General features: G+C 45.2%; 1 protein-coding gene across 3 annotated transcripts in view; it reads right to left on the bottom strand.

Moving 5' to 3' along the window:
* Positions 1-20,924, bottom strand: part of Afg1l (AFG1 like ATPase) — a 167,913-nt gene that overhangs the window by 39,447 nt on the left and 107,542 nt on the right. For all 3 annotated transcript variants that reach the window (XM_037200459.1, XM_028890259.2, XM_028890260.1), the window contains 2 exons: positions 1,251-1,321; positions 894-994 (listed from right to left, as the gene is read on the bottom strand). In XM_037200459.1, the coding sequence (XP_037056354.1) occupies positions 894-994; positions 1,251-1,321 (172 nt within the window). The remainder of the gene's footprint in view (positions 1-893; positions 995-1,250; positions 1,322-20,924) is intronic.

Here is a 20,924-nt window from a genome sequence, read left to right as displayed (position 1 = left end):
ACGGCCTTCCCTTTGCCTCCAAACAGCTCTTCTGTAGTTACCCCAAATCAGAGACTGGGGGTGATGCTCAACTGAGGAGCTACGTGCAAAGTTCCTTGAATTTCTCAAGACGTAGACTGGATGATGAGGTCAAATATTCTACTGAGCACAGAGAAGTCCCGAACTTCAGAAAGACAGAATTCATATCTATAACGGAGCTGCAAAGACTTTCTAATATATGGGGGGGGGTGCATGTGCATGTATTTCATCTGTAAGACAAACTATTTATGAGATAATCCAATGCCATAGCTCTGTACATTGACTTCCCTTCACCTGGTCCAAACGGCTCAGATACAGCCCAGAAGCACAACAGTGAATTTGGGGAATGGCAATTCCTAATGACACACTTCCTTAGGTCACAGGACGCCCGCCACTCATCCTCCTCTCCCTGCACACTCATCTCACCACACAGGCCAGAAGGCAACTTATGGGAGGTGTTCTCTTCCTCCACCATATGCGACCGGGGAATCGAACTCAGGTGGTTGGGCTTGGCTGCAAGCGTCCTTGCCCACGGTGCCATCTCGCCAGCCCTTACCTCCATGTTTCTTACTTCCCTCACACGGGACATTTACAAAAGAGCCTTGACGAGGATTCTGCTTCGGCTTCCAGCCACAGTCGACAGTGGCCTCTGCGTTTCTCGGTTTTTATTTTTCTGGAAAGCCCTTAAAGAGCAGATTTTGTGCCAGTACCTATGAAAATGGTTGGCAAATAGATGAAAATTTCCCTGATGGAGACTCTGGCCTCAGTTCTGACTCTGCGAAGAGCATTTTAAAATCTGAAACAGGCTGAAGGGAAGACGTGAAGTATTTTAACATGGACAGGGCCAGCCAGTCTGGCCAGGCCTGGATACTTACTCTCTCACATAGCTCTTCAAATGTGCAGTCGGCAACGGTTCCACAGGCTTTATTCAGGCGCAGCTCTCTCCCTTGCACGTTTAGAATCCTTGGTCTAGTTACTATGGGAACATGAACAAAGACTCAATCTTGTCTGGATAATTACTATAAAATTCATCTCTTACAGATAGGAAATGCATAGCTTGATGAATAATAGCACATGATTCAACACATAAATTAGACAAAATGCTGATACAATGACTGCCACTTGAGCGTGGCATCAACCCATATACAGCAATGGGACTTATTAATTGGTCAGTGGAGATTGGGCATTGTGTTCTAAATGTATTCTCTTTCAAGAGAAATTAACTTACGTACAATCATTTTGTTTCTGGGCCAGCTCATCAAACAACTTATCCATGACAGCCTCCACATCAGCTTCACTTGTACTACAGTGAAAAGAATAATAGAATATGAAATTAATAACACTCGAAGCCGACATCAAACAGCTGCCTGAGCCTGCTTAGCTTTTTGCCCATAAAAAAAGAGAACAGGGTGATCTGCTCTAAATACAAACATTAGATTTAGAATACACTTAAAAAGCAGAGAATATTAACTCTCAGGTAGACGATCCTGCCTTATTTGCATACATTGAAAGACTTCTGAGCTTCTAGATGTTTCCAGTAATGAGACGATACAGACAGAGTAAATCCATTAATCCTATGTGTACACAGGAACAGAAAGCAGCTGACTCTCGCTTGCAGGCCAAACAACAGCAAACAGGCAAGGCCGTCAAGCATCCAGCAAGCACCCTTTGAAATCTCCCCTGAGAGGGTGCATGTGAAATTAAACATTGAGGGGGTTCTTAGAAAAACCAAGCCCAGCTACTGGCGGCGAGGATCGAGCAGTCAGAATGGAATTGCTAGCTGGCAAACTCCAACTTGAGCTGCACATCAGAAACTTTCTCCGATTCTGTGCATCTGAAGACACAGAGGAAGACTCCCGTCGTAGGAGGACAATTGCAGACCACAGTTTCTCTCCACAGTGTCCCTGCTGGAGGTCCCCCAAGCCCCTCTGTGACGCCTTCTACACAGCACTACGGAGGAAGTCTCCGATGGCAGCAGCCAGGGAGAGTCCACCACAGCCTTTGTATTCTAATTAGAAATCACCATATGCTGGAGGAGCGCACATATAGAAATGTGATAATGCTGTGGCCTCTCTTCTCACTTTTTTTTTTCAAAGAAGAGTTGATAAATTAACAGTCAATAGAAGAAAATAACTGGTAGAAGGAAGCTGTCCAAACAACTTCAAGTGAAAATCTAAGTTTCCTCCAATCCTACACACAAGCTTACACAAGATGACCTGCCAATATGCTTAATTTTGACAGAAATCAATCTTAACTAATTGTGGAAGCACTGACGTCACTTTAATAGTGTCCTGTGGAAAATTAGTCACTAAGATGGAGTTGAAACAAAAATCTTTCTTAGCAGGTTGCTGGCATTTAACATTTGGCTGCAGCAGACGCAGCACCTTACACATGCAGCAGGGCAGCCATCTTGAAGGAGGCCAGTGCCGCCCGCCCAGCTCCGTGGCTCTCAAAACTATCATGTGCCATGGTTGACTCCATAGGGAATGCTACTTGACTTTTGTAACATCTTGTAAGACCTTTAAATTAAGACATTAAAATAACTAAATGACATAGATAAAGAACGATTCAGAGAGACAGTCACCCAAATTTAATTTTCTGTATTACTCTCGCATGCATGTTGAGACCTGAGAAAAATTTGTGGGAGTTGCTCTCTCCTTCTCCTGTGTGGGTCCTCAGGTTCAACTCAGGCCATCAGGCTTGGCAGCAAACACTTTTATCAGCCCCGAAAGGCAAACTTAAAGTTACCAAGAAACCACAAATCAATGTCAATGTCAATGTCACATCAAGCACCTGGATGTTTAGAGGTCATTCTTGGAATTCATTTAGAACAATTTCTACCATGCATTGGTGTGTGCGGTGTATGTGTGCATGCATGTGTACAGAAGTGCAGTGCACGTGTGTGTGTGTGTGTGTGTGTGTGTGTGTGTGTGTGTGTGTAATCCAGAGGCCGACACCAGGCTGACAGCCGTCCCCCAGTTGGCCAGGCTGAGGGATCCTGAACTCCAGGACGGCCTGTCCCTGAACCTGCCCCACCACCAACTCCAGTACTGGAACTGCATAAGTGCAACTCTGTGCCAGGCTTTTATGTGGGTGCTGGGGATCCACACTCAGTGCCTCGTGCTTGCATGGCAAGTACTCTACCAGCTGAGCCCTATCTCTATCCCATATTTTTTTTTTAATTTTTTTAAAATTAAATTTTTTTTTTTTTTAAAAAAGCTGACCTCGAACTTCAGCTCCTCCTGCCCCAGGCTCCAGAGTACCTGGTTAATGATCGACTTAAAATTTACTTTTATTTATTATTACCAATGTATTGTTGGGGAGCATGCATATGGCACAGAGCGCATGTGAGATCTCAGGGGATCTTCATGGAGTCAGTTTGCCATGGGTTCTGGGAACTGAACTCGGGCCATCGGGCTTTCTCAGCAAATACCCACCGAGCCATGTCTCTAGTCCTAACGGCATACTTATCAGGGCAGGTAGAATGGAGCAAGCAGAATCTCACTTAAGAACAGTATCTGCCTAGCGCGGAAAGACCCTGGGTTCAATCCCTGCGCGCGCGCACACACACACACACACGCACGCACGCACGCACGCTCACATGCACACTCCAACCTCTCCTTCATAACAAGATTAGTATTTCATGTTGCATTTTATATTGGTTTTTGAGACAGGATCCTGCCATGTAGCCTAGGCTGGCCTATAGTTACAATCCTCCTGCCTCCATCTCCCGAGTGATTAAAATTCTAGAACTGTACCTCCATACCCACCACAAAATTACATTTATTTCAACATTGTCTTGTTAGAATTTTATTACACTACCATAAACAGATACTCTGAAGGCCCAAAATACAAAAAGGTCTCAGCACTAAGCGGTCCAAAACTAAAAGCATTTCATAAACACAGTCTGTGTGACCGTGACTACTGCCCACCTAAGTGCATTTCAAAAATGCAGTCTGTGCGATGCAGGATTGCTGCCCATCTACTGACATGCACTTGGCTGCAGGAGGAAGTTTTACTGGTACAGGAGACAGGAAACTCATCTTCATATCCCCCTTAAAAGCAGCCAGAGTGGTGGCTACTGCATGCTCTGGTGTTTTTGAGTTAGCTGGACTGATATAAAAGAAAGAAGGAACAGGAAAGGAGTTCTTACCATACACTAATATTCCCAAATCCTTAACAAATAACTGTCAGAAAACCTTATCTTCCCACATGCCACTCAGACCCAGGCTTTCCTGTTTAAAGAGACGCAGCTATTGGCATCTGTAAGTAGTTTTAATTTTTACGTTATCATTCTGTATGTATATAGGATGTGTATGTGCAGCGATCCGGGCCGTGGGGCACACAGGGAAGCCAGAGCACAACTCTGTGGGTCTGGTCTCCCCTTCCACCTCTACATGGATTTGGGGGTTCAAAGCTAGGCCATCAGACTTGTACAGCAAGGGCTTTACCCACTGAGCCATCTTGCCAGGCTGTACTCACTTTTTTTTTTGAAGATGAACATTAGAAAAATTAAGAGAAAAAAAACCTTTCATTACCCAATTATGTTGGTCTAAAAAACCCAGTTATCTATTGCACATTTCCAAATCCTAATTTAAAGAGCTTTGAGTACATTCCAGACTTGTAACAAAAACCTTAGGCGATTCTAAACCTTGTAGTGCATCCAAGGGGAAGAGCAGTTGTCCTCTGTTGGACTACCATGCCACAGTGAGTTCCTCACACTACTCCTACCTCGCCATGGAGGTGACATCATTGTCACATGTTCACAGAAGGGAAGACGGAGATTCAGAACTGTGTCATCTAATCTGAATACACAAAGACATAAACTGTCTGTATGATAGAAAAACAAGTCATAGCCAGACTGGGAGCACTATGGTAATATTATGTCATACCAAATAAAAATTTATCATCACATAAAAATTCCAACAGAACAACGGTCAAAGGACTCTTAAGAAGCTGCTTAAAAAGATGGCCCAATTGGTAAGGAGCCAATCATTTCTTCTTACTGGACAACAAACGCAAAGAAAAATCATGCCAAGTGTGGTGTTGCATGCCTGCGATCCCAGCCTTTAGAAGCTGAGGCAGGAGGATGGCACTATGGTTTGGACAGGAAATGGTTCCCACAGGCTCAGTACTGCGGATATGCCGGCAGCTGATGGGCATGTGAGAAGTACAACTTTGATGCGTTAGTGAACTCAAACATGACAGGGAGTAAGAGCCGTGTTGGGATGAGCGTTTGGCTGGAGAAGGTGGTCATGAGGTAAGGCAGTCACGTGTCCAGGGTCCCACCACCATGGTGCTCTGCTTTACCATAGGCCTTGAAACAACAGACTCAAGAATCGTGAACAGTAGGGGCCAAATAAATCATTCCTCCTTTAAGTCATTTCTCCCGGGTACTTGGTCACAGCAGCGTGAAGGCTCCGTCGCTCAGTGACCCTGTGCTGATGGTGACGTGAAGAAGTGGCCTGGTCAATGAATCCACTCCTGAAGTAAGAGCTGTTGGGAGGGAATCACTCCCTAACTGTCTGTGTTGGGAGCCTGGCGCTGCCTTGTGATCTCTGTGGATCATGAAGAGAGCGGGAGCTTGAGGCTGACCCTGGTTAGACCATAATCCTTCCCCTGCCCACAGCCACCCAGTCTCAGGCTAAGCTCTACTTCCTAAAATTTCGACAACCTCCAAAAGCCAACCACTGGGACCAAGCACGGGAGCCTGTGGGGACTTTTAATATTCAATCCATAGCCATAGGCTGTTCCATTCATGGGAAATTACCTACGAAAGAATAACGGCTAACTTCCGGAAGAAGGGTCACTGTGACACAAAAATGAAGGTACCTAAATTGATATTCAGTGATGGGGAATATGATTAAGTGTAGTTAGATCCATTTACCAAATGGACTACCAAGCAGTTTGGGATTCTTTGTTGGTGGTTTATTTATGTATTGCACAAAGTTGACAGAATTGCTAACTTCCTGCAATTTCTAAGAATGCCAATGAACTTTGTGATGGTTTGAATGTAAATGGCGCCCATAAGCTCTTAGGGAGTGGCACTATTAGGAGGCATGGCCTTGTTGGGCAGGTGTGGCACTGTTGGAGGAAGTGTCTCACTGTGGGGTGGGCACTGAGGTCTCTTGTGCTCAAGCTACTCCTAGTTCAGACCACTTCCTGTTGCCTGTGGGTCAAAGACGTAGGACTCTCAGCTCCTTCTCCAGCACCGTGTCTGCCTGCACACTGCCATGCCACCTGCCATGGAGATAATGGACTAAACCTCTGAACTACAAGCCAGCCCCAATTCAATGTTTTCCTTTGTAAGAGCTGCTGTGATCATGGTGTCTCTTCACAGCAATAGGAACCCTAGGACAAGCCTCTAGTAACTGGTTCCAGCTCTTGCTCTCACAATTATAACAGCACCCTCCCACCCCCTTGCCATTCCTCATCTACCCCACACCACAGTGTCTTCTTAAAGGGTGGGGGATCAAGAGTCACTGGTCTCTGTGGCCAGCGACTGTGACAAGAGCCTTTCCCTGCCCGTCTTCTTGAGAGAGCTGGTTATGCTCCCTAAAGAAAGACGACGGGGAGGAAGCTGTTAAAGCAACTACTTGGAAAGAAGAAGGGATATGTCATGGGAAGAAGTCTTGAGTTTAAAGACTCACATCATTTTGAGTTCACTCTCTCTGTTTCCTATTTGTGGTTCAAGATGTGAGCTCTCAGCGGCTGCTCCAGCCACCACGTCTTTGCTGTCATCATGGATTCTAACCCTCTGAAACCGTAAGCCAAATACATTCTTCTCTATAAGTTATCTTGACTGTGGTGTTTATCACGGCAACAGGAAAGTAATGCAATGCCAGTGTTCAGCATAGCTGATACTACCATAATTTATACTCCAACTGGCACCTGGCAGTGCACAAAAAAGTCCACACCGTCTGCAGTCTTATTAGAATTCTGTAGCCCTTTCCGTTGTAATGATTATGGTATGTACATTATAAATTACTTCAATGTAAGTTGCTTCAAATTATTTTTAGATATGGGTAGAACATAAAATAATACATAATTGAATTAAAGAAATAGTTAAGTCAGAAATATTTTCTTAATAAAATATCATGTTTATATAAAAATGTAGAATTAAAAAACATCTAAGATTTCCCCCACCATTTTTGAATTTTTAAGATTTATTTTTACTGTACGTATGTGGGTATTTTGCCTCCATGTATGTCTGTGTACTGTGTGTGTGTGCAGTGCCTGAAAAGGCCAGAAGGGGGTGTCAGATCCCTCAGAACTGGAGTTGCAGATGGCTGCTAACCACCATGTAGGCACTGGGAAGCAAACCTCAGTTCTTTTTTTTTTTTTTGGTTTTCCGAGACAGGGTTTCTCTGTGTAGCTTGCGCCTTTCCTGGAACTCACTTGGTAGCCAGGCTGGCTCGATTCACAGAGATCCGCCTGGCTCTGCTTCCCGAGTGCTGGGATTAAAGGCGTGCGCCACCACCGCCCGGCACAAACCTAAGTTCTTTGGAAGAGCAGCCAGTGCTCTCAACTCTAAGCCATCTCTCCAGCCTCACCCTTGGCTGCTTTCAAGTAGGAAATTTCAAGTATACAACATTATTGTAAAAACTTAAGCCAGAGAAAATGCATTCAAATTCAAACAAGAAAAGAATATATGTCATCTGCCATGACAAACCGGAGTAGTGACTATCACAGTTCTGAAGGGACACACTTAAAGGGAAAATAAGATTCCCTTCAATAAAACTCTTCAGGAATATAACCATACCCATGCAGCTCTAATGAAGGACCAGGACTTGCTAGGTTTTTGTTAGTTTGGGTTTTTGTAAGATTTATTTTTTATTATTTTTAATCGACATGTGTGTGTGTGTGTGTGTGTGTGTGTGTGTGTGTGTTGGGCACACAGAATGCTGCATGTGCTCACAGAAGCCAGAAGAGGGCGCTGAACTCTTTGGAGCTGGAATTACAGGATGCTGTGAGCCCCCAGTATAGATGCTGGGAACCAAACTAAGGTTCTCTGGAAAGACAAGTGCTCTCAATCACGGAGACATTTCTCCAGACCCTCATAAGAATTTTAAACAAACTTTTGCGAAGATATGTTGCACTGTGTCTTCTTCCTAAAGACCTCACAACAGAAGAATGGCTGGGTTTTGAGAATAGATTGGTGGCTAGTCTCCATAACAAAGAGCTGGAGTCTCAGCGTCAGAACAGCCTCGTTAAGGGGGCTGGAAAGACAGCTCAGCATCCATGCAAAAACATGACGATGGCGGCATACACCTGCAACCCAGCACTGGGGAGGTGGAGGCATGGCGGCATATGCCTGTAACCCAGCACTGGGGAGGTGGAGGCATGGCGGCATATGCCTGTAACCCAGCACTGGGGAGGTGGAGGCATGGCGGCATACGCCTGTAACCCAGCACTGGGGAGGTGGAGGCACTATGGTCCTTGGGACTTGCTAACCAACCAGTCTAGCAGAATTGGTGAGTTCCAGGTTCAGTGAGTGGCTTGTCTTGGGGTGGGGGTGGGGGGGAGATGGAGAGAGGCTGAAGAAGACATCTGATGACAAGGACTTCTGGCCCTCAGACACACACACACACACACACACACACACACACACACACACGCATGTGCACCTGTACAAACATATGTACATGCACACATACACACGCCTACCCATACTTCCCCAAAATGAGCTTAATTCTGAGTTTTCTCTTAGACATACAAAAATACATGCCCCATACACCAATGAAGCAAATATCCCATTCAGTAATATCCCATTTTAACCATAAAGAGGCATCTCCTCAAGAAGGGAAGTAACATCAAAAAGACCGGAAGACAAGGGAACTGGGTCCGGGCTTGAAGAGTGTTCCCTTCCTGCAGAAAAGGAGCAGGAACCACACACTGTGCAGGGCGTAGCTGGGTGCTAGCGGCAGCCGAGTGTGCACAGCCCTGGTCCGGTCCCTCGCTCTGCAAGCATTTGACTGACTGGCTTCAGCTCCCTCGAGAGAGCTGGACTCTGGGTAATTGCTCACGGTACAACACTACTGTATACTAGGCCTTTGTGTAGATAAGATGCAAGAAAAGAAAACCTGTCCACGGCTAATCAAAAGCTGACACAGAAGGAGCATTAGGGTCGTTTCTGACGCGAGGCAATGCCACTCTTTTCCAAAGCTGCTCCTCTCCCTTGAGGGCCAAGACAGCCGGCGCCCAGCACAGCCCCTTTCTTCTGCTCCTCAGCGCCCTGAAACCCGGCCATCTCATCCCTCCCGTCACCTTTGTCCTCCGAGCAGCGGCGCTGAGGGGCGGCTTTCTATTTTCTGTTCAGCAGCACCACTGTGTCTTTAAGTCAGAAAAGCCCTGGAATCAACCACTGTTCAGGTGCCAGGAAATCTGGCACCAACTCCCACAGGAATCCTGAGTACAGTACCTGGATTAAAAGCCTGATTGCTTTGGAAGTATGAGAATTGTGATTTATCTTTTCCACATTAAATCAGTAAGCAGAAAAGAAATTAATCAGTCATTCCGATTTTGAAAAAAAAAATTTACAGCTGAAATCAAGCATTCAACATAAAAAACTTAGCCTCAAGGAAACAGAACATGTCAAAATGAGCTTATTATTGCTGGATCATTTGAAATTCTCAACAAAAATTCCCAAACACTTGGAGGTTTTTGGAAGAGGGTCATGCATGAAGTTAAATGGAAATCAATTTCTTTAAGAACCTCCCACTTCATTAGGATTGACTCAAGGGGACAGAATGCTAACACACTTTGCTCCTTTGTCCCCTTTCAAAAATCAACAGCTTGTTAAGGTATCAACAAGCAGAATGGGGCTGGCTCTCCTCAGTCCCCATCGCCCCGAGTTCTCTATGCCAGGGAGCCAAAGTTGATTTGACAGAGAAATTTCTCCTTCCTCTCGGGGGTTCTTTGCCAAACTTTCCTGGCAGAGTCTCGGCGCTCTACCGATTCCTTGTGCATCCATGCTGTATGGCTCTTTGTCCTCACACCAAACATAATCTGGGGCTGGAGGCAGGTCTAAAATTAAGTTGGTTTATGCTTGCCTTAATATAAAACAGCCTTGGTCGCATTTCAAATCCTGTAGGTGTGTTTTACATAACGGAATTGGTTGTTCAAGTGGATTTTTATCCTGCTGTTTATCTTCTCAGTCACGCAAAGGCTTAATTGACTGTTCAGAGATCCATTTCAGTCTCCACGTTCCCACCCTTCTCAGTCACCTGGTGGGTGATTTCCCTGGCTCCATTAATCTTGACCTGTACGTACTGCAGAAAGTGGGATCTCCTCAAATTGCAGGCCTTCACCCCTCTCGTCTCCGAGAAAATGACTACTGACTTTCTGTGTCGCGTTTACCTAAAAGAAGTCGGTGGCCTAGCAGGCAGAACTGCAGTTGGATACGTTTTTTAAAAATTCCTTTTTGTATAATTTCAGAAAGCATTATGAACAAAAGGTCTTAAAAAACAATAAAGATAAAAGAGAAGTGGAATAATGAGGGAAAGAGGCAAGGGGGGTTTAAGAGCTTTTTTAAAAAGTCCCTAGCAAGTAACTAAGGCCCCGGGCCCTCTGCCAGATCGGTTTTTCTTGTCCTCGAGACTGACTTTCAGTTCAATCTGGGATCTGTTTGGAGATGAAATAACAAGCTGATAAGAATGCTAAGTACCTGAGCTGGGCACGGGAGCTCACGCCTAAGATCCCAAACGACAAGAGGCTGAAGCAGGAGGACTGTGCAAATTCAAAGGCAGCCTGGGCTACGGAGTGAGTTCCAGGCTGAATGAGACCCTGTCATAAAAGCAGGGTGGGGGAAGAGAAGGTTAAGAAAACTGAAAAGCTGTATGCACACGATCTGCTCACATACTGTACATCTACACGGTATTATCTACAGCAGGATACTTCTGCTCATGTGGTTAAGTGGGGAATGATGGGCCAGATTTCTTCTGTGACAACAAGCCAAAGTGTCCTGCAGAATGAGGTGCCATTGCAACACACAGGCCACTAGAGAAAGAAAGGAGGTGTGCTGAAGAGACTGGTCTAGTTGGCGTGGAAGTCTGTACAAGAGGGTGGCTGCACTGTATCACTTGTTAGGTGGTGTTTCAAAGTTTCCCACACTTGGTATTAATTTCTCATTCAGTGGCCCTTGAGTTAATGTGCAATTAATTACTAATTAAGTGTACATCCAAATTATGTCAAATGGAATCCTGCTATGGTTTTAACAGCTAAAACCCTTGAAAAACAGTTTGTGTGATTATGTCCTACAGGCTATGGAGCGGGAAGCTGATACATGTAATAACGTACAGCTCTGTTTGCAAGGTGGACCTGTGCATTTATGAGGAGACAGCGAAAGATAGGTTATGATCAACCTTGTCGGAATGAAATAGATGATAAGACAATAACATTAATTCTAAACTGAAAGTCCAGACTTCAGCTTAGGGGTGTTCAATCATAAACTTTACATAAACATTCCAAAAACAAAACAAAAAAACAACTCCAAAATCTAAAATACTTCTGTTCCCAAGCATTTGGGATAAGGGTATGCAACCTGCCCCATGAACAGCTGCAAGCTAACAAATCTAGGCTAACAAAGCCTAGAAGAAATGGACAAACTCCTAGAAAGATACAAATCAACTATCAACTGACCAAGAAGGGGGATGTGGAGGAGAATGGAGTCCTTCCAACCTTGTTGTGAGGCCAGCGTTATCCTGCTATCAAAACCAGACTGAAGTATGTCCAGAAGAGAAAGCCAATGACGTGCATCTCTTCCAACTACGGCCATGAAAGTCCCTAGTAAAGTACTGATAAGCCTAACCGAGCTAAGTACAAGAGGATTCTACACTGTGATTGTTGTGGTCTGGAGCTGAGTGTCCCCCCAAATCACCCCCTCTCTCACTGCTGTTAAACTCATGTTAAAGGCATGGTTCCCAGCTCAGGGCACTACTGGGGGGTAGAGGACCCTTCGGGAGTGGGGTTTACTAAGGCAGCTAGGTAAGAGGGGTGCCCTCACATAAGACATCCTCCTCCTCCTCTCTCTTTTCCTCTTCCCAGTTCCCTTGGCCCCACGGCGCTCCCAGCCACGGTGTCCAGCCTCGACACAGGCCCTAAGGCAGGGGTGCCATCTGCACACGGGTGGAGACCTGGGAAACCATGGGCTGGGACAGGAATCTCCTCCTGCAAAGTGGCTTGACTCAGATGTTCTGTCAGAGATGGAAAGCTGACGAGCATGAAAATATTTATTCCAGAAATGCAAGGCTAATCTAAAATCTAAAATCAATTAGTGTGAATGTAACAATGGACTGAAATCACACAATTCTCTTAGCAAAGACAGAAAATGCATTTCAGAAAATCTGACATGACAAAAATGGTCAACAAATCAAGTAGAAGAATATTATTAACTGATAACAGACATCTATGAAAAACCCAGAGACAATGGTGTAATTAATGGTAAAACTGAAGTCGGTTCCTCTAAGGCCAGAAACAAGGCTTATCATCTCTCGTCTTTTCTCATACTGCATGTCTCAGAGCTCAGCTCTGGGAAGGGAATTAGGCAAGAAAAAAATACATCAAAAATGTCCAGCTTACAGAGGAAGAAGCGAACTGGTTTATTAGTATCTAGTATTTAGAAAATTCCAGGAGCTCTAAGAAACTAATAAACCAGTTCAGCAAGGTCAATATGCAAAAATCTGTTGCATTTTATAGTAGTAATAAAGGCATTGAAAATAAAATTGGGGGGGGGAATTCATTTATAGAACATAAAAAGAATAAGCTACTAACAAACGAATTTAACAGAAGAACTGTAAAGCATATTACATACTGGAAACCACAAAACACTATTGAAAGAGATTCAAGGCCTGGATAAATAGGCAATGGAAACTTGTCTCACTGGCAGGAAAAGGAGATACAAACTACAACTACCAACGCCTGGGACACAGACACCTGTAACGTGATTATCGGCGACAGGGAAATAGACCCAGGATGTCCCAGACACCTTCCTTCCAAATAAGGGAGTGGCAACCTCCCAGGCAGAAACTAGAACGTTGCCAAAGTTTGGCTGGGGAGATGGTTTAGCTGTTAAGAGCGCATACTATTCCTGCAGAGGACCTGAGTCGGATTGCCAGCACCCATGCGGGCAGCTTACAACGGCCTGTAACTCTAATTACAATGCTCTGACCTCTGCAGGCACCACACTCATATGCACACCCACAAACAGACACACACATACACATAATTCATAATCAAAATCAAGGGGCTGGAGAGATGGCTCAATGGTTAGGAGCACTGGCTGCTCTTCAAGAGGACCCCGGTTCAGTTCCCAGCACCCACACAGTGGCTCACAACCATCTGTTCACTCTAGTTCCAGGGGCTCTGATGCCCTCTCCTGGCTTCTGAGAACACTAGGCATGCATGTGATACACAGACACACATGCAGGCAAAATACCCAAACACATAAAATTAATTAATTAAAAAAAATTAAGGCTAAAAAAAATAGGGGAAGATTTTAGGTGTGGGAAGGTGTGGCGATGAAGCTAGGAAACATTCTTAACTTGCTGATGTGGTCCTCGCAGTGGGAGGATGAGAGAGCATTTATAAGGCACGTCACAGGCAAGAGGCAGGGTGTTTTCAGCTGTGTGGCACTGGGTGTATGGCGTGGGCTTCATCCTTAGCTTCCAGATCTTTTTTCCTCAAACAGAACGCTAGCCTTAGAGCTCTGTGGGGCTTCCCCCCCCCCCCCATCTAATTGTTGCTTTTTTTTTTTTTAATGGTATTTAAAGATACAGTCACCAAAATGATTCTCTTCTTGAAAGAGATGTTTCTGCAGTGGAAAACTGAAAGTTGCTGTGAGACGAAGCTTCCACCGGGAAAGTATTTAAGAAGAAACTTATTTCTGAAGTCTGTTGAAAGGATGGATGTGTGTGTGTGTGTGTGTGTGTGTGTGTCTGTGTGTGTCTGTGTGTGTGTCTGTGTGCATGTGTGTGTAGTATATATACATGCAGTTAAGATGGTCTTGAGCCACTAGACAACCAACAGTGTGCTTCATATGGATGCTGCTGAGGTGGTGACGACTGATGGATGGGAGCCAAATGAAATAAAAGTTCGTGGCCTGTTGAAAGAGTCGATCCTCTGTGGGTCTTTTTTTTTCTCCCCATACTGAGCTGATGCGCCAAGACATAGGCCTTGACTCCCCTCAAGGCTCTATTTGTCGTGAGCAACCCTGAGCGATGAGACGGTTAACCCTTGAGACAAAAGGCGGACATGCTTCTTCCCGGCTGGAAAATGACAGGGTCCACACAAGTTCAGCGCTCTTCTCAAAGCCTCAACTGGGATCATCCGGGCTCGGGAAAACTCCCTCCCACCCCAGGGGACCCAGAAACAAGGACTCGATGGCATATCCTAATACCCAGGCTGTTCTCTGTACCAGACTACTAAAATCCCGTGTTTCTGACCCAGGTCAATCATTTCTTTTGCCAGGATCCATACAACACAAAGAGGCAATCTGTGAACTCAGGTAGAGTACATAAACACCCCAGGTCTGCCACTGTCCCCTGTTCGGTTTTCAATCTTCCTATGAGCAGCTGGGGAGCTGGCTCAGGGGGTAAGGTGCAAGCCTGGGAACCTGAGTTCAGATGCCTGGACCCAGGGAAGAGCCAGGTGCAAAGGTGTGAGCTGCCACTCAAGCACCGGGGTGGGGGGGGGGTGGGGGGGGGGGGGGGGTGGAGACAGGAGGGTCCCTGGAGCTTGCTGGCCAGCCGTTCCTGTGGAGATGGCACACTCCAGGGTCAGTAAGGAAAATCCTAACCCCAAAATAAGGCAGAAACTGACGCCAATCTCTGGCCTAACACACTTGCACACACACACACACACACACACACACACACACACACACACGATACGCACCTGTATACACACAAATAATTACCATTAATAGACACACACACACAATTGAAAAGGAAATGAAATCAATTCTTCTCATGAGGTCATGGCTGCTGTGCTGAGAATAGGGGCTGGATGTGAGTTTGGGAAAAACCTGTTGTGTGAATAGGCAACACCCATTCCAGATCCTTCCACAAACTTAACAGGAAAACAGACAAACAAAAAACCCCACATTACTCCATTCCTAAAAGCAAATGAAAAACCAACAGCTAATGTGAGATCAAGGTGACCTGAAGTCCTCTCTTCAGGAAACCAGTGGATAAAGAAAGACAGTAAACAACCAGGGCAGATCCCAGGGGCCCCTCCACAGCTGCGCCTCCTGCTGGAAAGATGTGTTCACTGCATGTACAAAATGATAACGTCTGCTCCCGGCCCCAAAGGGCTCATCTGAGGCAGGTCAACTCTTGGGAAAGCGTCGGAGAGTCATGCTTGACAAGCTCCATGAGGTTCGAAATGAGTCCGTCGTCCAGCGGCCACCCAGATGCAAACGGGAAATCCAAAGCTTACTGGAGCTGCCCGGGTTTCACCAGGCCGCCACCTTTCTCACACAGGGGTCCCTCTGATGCCTCGTCACCGAGCTTCCAGGAGGAAACTGCCTGTGCCTGTCTGAGGAGTAAAAATGCAGCTACTGCAGAATGAAAGACTGGACAATGATGAGGTGTTTTCATCCAGGTGGACATTTGAGCATTTACACTCAAACTCTCTGTGACGGGCAGCTCGCCAATAACATTGACTTCTCCGAGTCTGTCCTAGTTAGAAAACTACTTGGGATAAGTCAGAGGTCTCTGGAACTTTCTTAGAAAGGCCAGGGAGATGGTTCACAGGATGACAGTTGTTGCTGCACACGCCTGATGACTGAGTTTGGACCCCGGAAGCTGGTGTAAAAGCATGTGAGATGTGTGCCTGTTACTGCAGCATTCCCACACCAATACAGGAAGTGCAGGGATGGGAGAATCCACGCAAGGGCCAGCTCGCCTGGAGCATGCGGCCCAGCACAAGCATGACCCTGACTCAAACCAAGGAGAAGGAGGAAGTGGTAGCCAAGACTGCCCCTGACCTCCACATGTGTGTCGTGGAACCAGCATACCTTCACACGTGAGCACACTCACCGAACACACACACACACACACAAACACACACACACACACACACACACCACGCCCAGGGATTTCTAACTCAACAGGACCACAGCAAACCGGTGCCTGTGTGAGTCAGTCCTGAGGAAGCAGACAATATTCTGAATGACAGTTGTTGCTCCCAGTCAGCTTCTGGGTTGTTTTGAATGAAATCTCTGGTGATTTTTAGTATTATTTGGGTTCCAGCTTGGGACATTTTTCATTGTCTTTGGACACTTGAAGTAAAGTGCTGAGCTAATGGATATTTCTAGTCTCAGCCCAACCACGCAGAATGCACCCATCTCGTCTGAACTTTCTATTTAATTAAGGATGTGTTCGGGACTCTGCTTGTAAGGAAGTCCAGCAGAGGCTGCTGTCCCCTGGGGAGCAGGCAGGCTTCTGTTCTGCAGGCGGTTGGACTCTGACAGGGGGAATCTGGACCCACATACTCAGAAACAGATTCCAGGTTTTAGCTGGAGAGTAATAAAGAGAAACGCGTTTTAACAGGACAAAAGGATAACACAGCACGCGAGAGTCTGTTACAAGAGGGACTATAGTAAGTTTTTCTATAAATGTGAGAGAAGCGGCGTCTGAGGGGCCTGGCCTATAATCTCAGCTACTCGGAAGGCTAAGGCAGGAAGTTCACAGGTTCAAGACCTGCTTGGTCTCAGATTCTCAGAGGGAATCCAAGTCCAGGCCCAAGAACTGAATGAGAGTCTGAAAACATCAAGGAGAGGAGCGGGCGGGCTGCCTGGCGGCTGAGAGTGTGGCTAGCAGACCCCGAACTTGGCGCCTAGCACCCATTCCAGGCAGCTTACAACCACCTGTGACTCGAGCCCGGGGAATCTGGCACCTCTGGCCTGCATTCACAGGCTCGTACCCACCCCCAACACAAATCCATACATGTAATTTAAAATAATAAAAAAAGATAAAATAACAGAGCTTGGGTATAGTTTAGTGATTAAAGTGTTTGCCCAGTCTGTGGGGTCCCAGGTTCAATCTTCTCTACCACAAAAGAAAGACAAAAGAAGTCCAGTTAAAGCAGACCTAAGGGCGGTTTTCTTACTTTGACCCGAGGCCTCGTGCGAGAGAACAGGGGTTCACCCCGAGCCTCTGATCCTGCCGTATTTCATGGGTCCCTTGTACAGTCTGGTTCCCGGGACTCGGAGATGTTACAGGAGTCTGTGTTTGCCCACCACATGTCTTAGGAATGGAACAGCATCTCACCATGCTAGAATTGCCTCGCTTTGTAGGCAGACGAGATGGCTCAGGGGTGAAGCACTTGCTCTCAAAGCTGACAACCTGATTTGATCCCCAGAACCCACACAGGGAAAAGAGAGCTGACTCCCACAAGCTGCCTCTGACCTCCACACATATGCCATGGGATGCATGTATGAATGCATGAAAGTGTGTGTATAAATACACATGCACACATACAAGAAAATAAATAAATGTAATTAAGTTTAAAAATAAAATAAATGGTACTGGTCTAAAAACCGACATACAGACCAATGGAATCGAATTGAAGACCCTGACATTAATCCATGCACATATGAACGCCTGGTTTTTGACAAAGGAGCCAAAACTATACAACGGAAAAAAGAAAGTATCTTCAACAAATGGTGCTGGCATAACTGGATGACAATATGTAAAAAGATTACAAATAGATCCATATCTGTCACCATGCACAAAACTCAAGTCCAAGTGGATCAAAGACCTGAACATAAATCCAGTTACATAAACTTAATAGAAAAGAAAGTAGGAAGCACTCTTGAACGCATTGGCACCGGAGACCATTTCCTAAATAAAACACCGACAGCACAGACCCTGAGCACAACAATTAATAAATGGGACATCTCGAAATTGAGAAGCTTTTGCAGGGCAAAAGACACAGTCAATAAGACAAAAAGACAGCCAACAGAATGGGAAAAGATCTTCACCAACCCCACATCTGACAGAGGATTGATCTCCACAGTATATAAAGAACTCAAGAAACTAGACATCAAAATACTGAACAGTCCAATTAAAAAATGGGCTAAAGAGCTAAACAGAGAATTCACAAAACAAGAACTACAAATGGCTGAAAGACATTTAAAGAAATGCTCAGCATCCTTAATCATCAGAGAAATGCAAATCAAAATGACTCTGAGATACCACCTTACACCTGTCAGAATGGCTACGATCAAAAACACCAATGACAACCAATGTTGGAGAGGATGTGGAGCAAAGGGAACACTCCTCCACTGTTGGTGGGAATGTAAACTTGTACAACCACTGTGGAAATCAGTATGGCGGTTTCTCAGAAAATTAGGAATCGAACTACCTCAAGACGCAGCCATCCCACTCTTGGGCATATACCCAAGGAATGCTGATTCATACCATAAAGATACATGCTCAGCTATGTTCATACCAGCACTATTTGTAATAGCCAGAACCTGGAAACAACCTAGATGCCCATCAATGGAAGAATGGATGGAAAAAATGTGGTACATATACACAATGGAGTACTACTCAGCAGAGAAAAACAATGAAAGCATGAAATTTGCAGGCAAATGGATGGAACTAGAAAAAAATCATCCTGAGTGAGGTAACCCAAACCCAGAAAGACAGTCATGGTATGTACTCACTCATAAGTAGATTCTAGATATAAAATAAACAATCAGACCACAACCCATAGAACCATAGAGGCTATATATATAGCATGGAGGTCCCTAGGACGACTGTGGCATATAATAAATTTCAGTTTTACTCAATTATTGAAAAAAAAATAGCCAAATGAATGGAAACACATGAACTATGAACCAAAGGCTGAGGGGCCCCCAGCTGGATCAGACCCTCTGAATAGGTGAGACAGTTGATTGGCTTGATCAGTTTGGGAGGCAATCTAGGCAGTGGGACCAAGTCTAGCGTGGCTCATTGCATGAATTGGCTGTTTGAAACCTGGAGCTTATGCAGGGACACTTGGCTCAGTCTGGAAGGAAGGGACTGGACCTGCCTGGACTGAGTCTACCAGGTTGATCGAAGTCCTTGGGGGAGGATTTGCCCTGGAGGAGGTGGGAATGGGGGGTGGGCTGGGGGTAAGGGGAAGGGGTGGGAGGGGGGAGAATAGGGGAACCCGTGGCTGATATGTAGAACTGAATGGTATTGTAAAATAAAATAAAATAAAATAAAAAACAAAAAAATAAAAATAAAAAATAAAATAAAATCACCTGGTTTGTCAGGAAGAGCACTGGGTACCCCAGGGTAAAATCAAAGAGAGAAAAATGTCTATGTTCTCAGAAAAAGCAGCTTCTTCACCACAAGAAACCCCGCTAAGACTGTCAGTGCCATACGAAGCCTTCATGATGCAGATATGTGCGTGCAACTGTGTGCCTTCATGCATGCATGCATGTGTGCGTGCATGTGTGTGCGCGCTCATGTGTGTGTGTGTGTGTGTGTGTGTGTGTGTGTGCGCGCGCGCGCATGTGTAAACCAACCAGAGGTCAATGTCTGGTGACTTCCTCGATCACTGCTCTCTTCCATGTTTTTGAGACAGGGTCTCTCACTGAACCTAGAACTTTAGATTTGCCGACACTGGCTGGCCAGTGAGCATAGAGAGAGCCTCGTCTCCACCTCCCTAGCACTGGGTTAATAGATGCATGCAGCTTTTGGAACCCAGGTCCTCATGCCTGCACAGTGAGCTGACTGACCCATGTCCCAGTCCGCTTTCTTCATCTAAGAAAGTCCTCAGAAGCCTGGTGGTGATGCATGCCTTCAATCAGAGGCAGGAGGATCTCTGTGAGTTAGAAGCCAGCAAATTCCCAGACAGCCAGAGATATCATAGAGTAACCCTGTCTCAAAAAAGAAAGAAAAGAAAGGAAGGAAGAAATTCCTCACTAAGAAATATTTTAATTCTTCCATATTAGTGTACTTCGCCTAAAAACAGTGAATTAGAACTGCCTCCTTTGAAAAAAGGAAAAAAGAAATAACCACTTATTGATAATACCACACATCTGAAACAACAAGAACTAGGTAAAAACATGTCAGGAAGGTTAGGAATGTCAGGAAAACAAAGGACCCAGGAAACGTCAAGAAAAAGGGGACTGGGAAGAAAGCGTCCGTATGAAAGCGGACAATGGTGTTAGGAGAATTGTTTTAAATTATGAAGTACTTTAAAGACTGAGTACTTAAGGGCGGATAAGACGCTTCTGTAACAATCTCAAAATCTGAATATAAGTGCAACAGTCCCTTTGGTGTGTTGTAAAGTACGCAATTTTAATTATGTGATTTTCCTGGCTAATTTCTGCTTCAAAAACAGTAAGTACTTCTGCTTACAAGGCAGCAAAGACAAGAAGTTTTCTCAGCCTCTCATATGCACATTGTCATCAAAATTTAAATTACTAGAAACATGCCTTTTAGTTACATTACAATTAGGCCTGTGAGGTGGTCCCCGAGATCCCCATCACTGCCGGCAGATACTGAACAGCAGTTGCGTCTCTAAAGCACTTTTTCCTTCCCGGGGTTCTCACGAGTGACATTTTCAAACAAACTGTATTTGTTTGCTCAGCCTTAACTCATGTGCTGGCTACATCTATTATTAAAAATTGCTCCCACTCAGGAGGCTCTTTGAAAAGACTTCAGGATATACCCTGTTGTATTTGCATACGGGTGCATTTTGCATGGGCTCTGCATGAGAGTTAGTCAACAACGGTAAATACAGACAGATTGTCTGACAAAATACAGCAACAATTTGAGGGGACAGAGATGGAACACTTGTCAGAAGATGTCCACAATAATTAATTCCTTCAGCACACTGAAGATACTCTCTTAATATCACAGCCTCTTTTGAGGGGCTCATTACTTCCTAACCATCTGTCATCTCCT

Source organism: Peromyscus leucopus, chromosome 8a (genome assembly GCF_004664715.2).
Source record: "Peromyscus leucopus breed LL Stock chromosome 8a, UCI_PerLeu_2.1, whole genome shotgun sequence".
NCBI classification, from domain to species: Eukaryota; Metazoa; Chordata; class Mammalia; order Rodentia; family Cricetidae; genus Peromyscus; species Peromyscus leucopus.
Note: the sequence above shows the minus strand (reverse complement) of the source record. Positions and strands in the feature narration are given on the sequence as shown.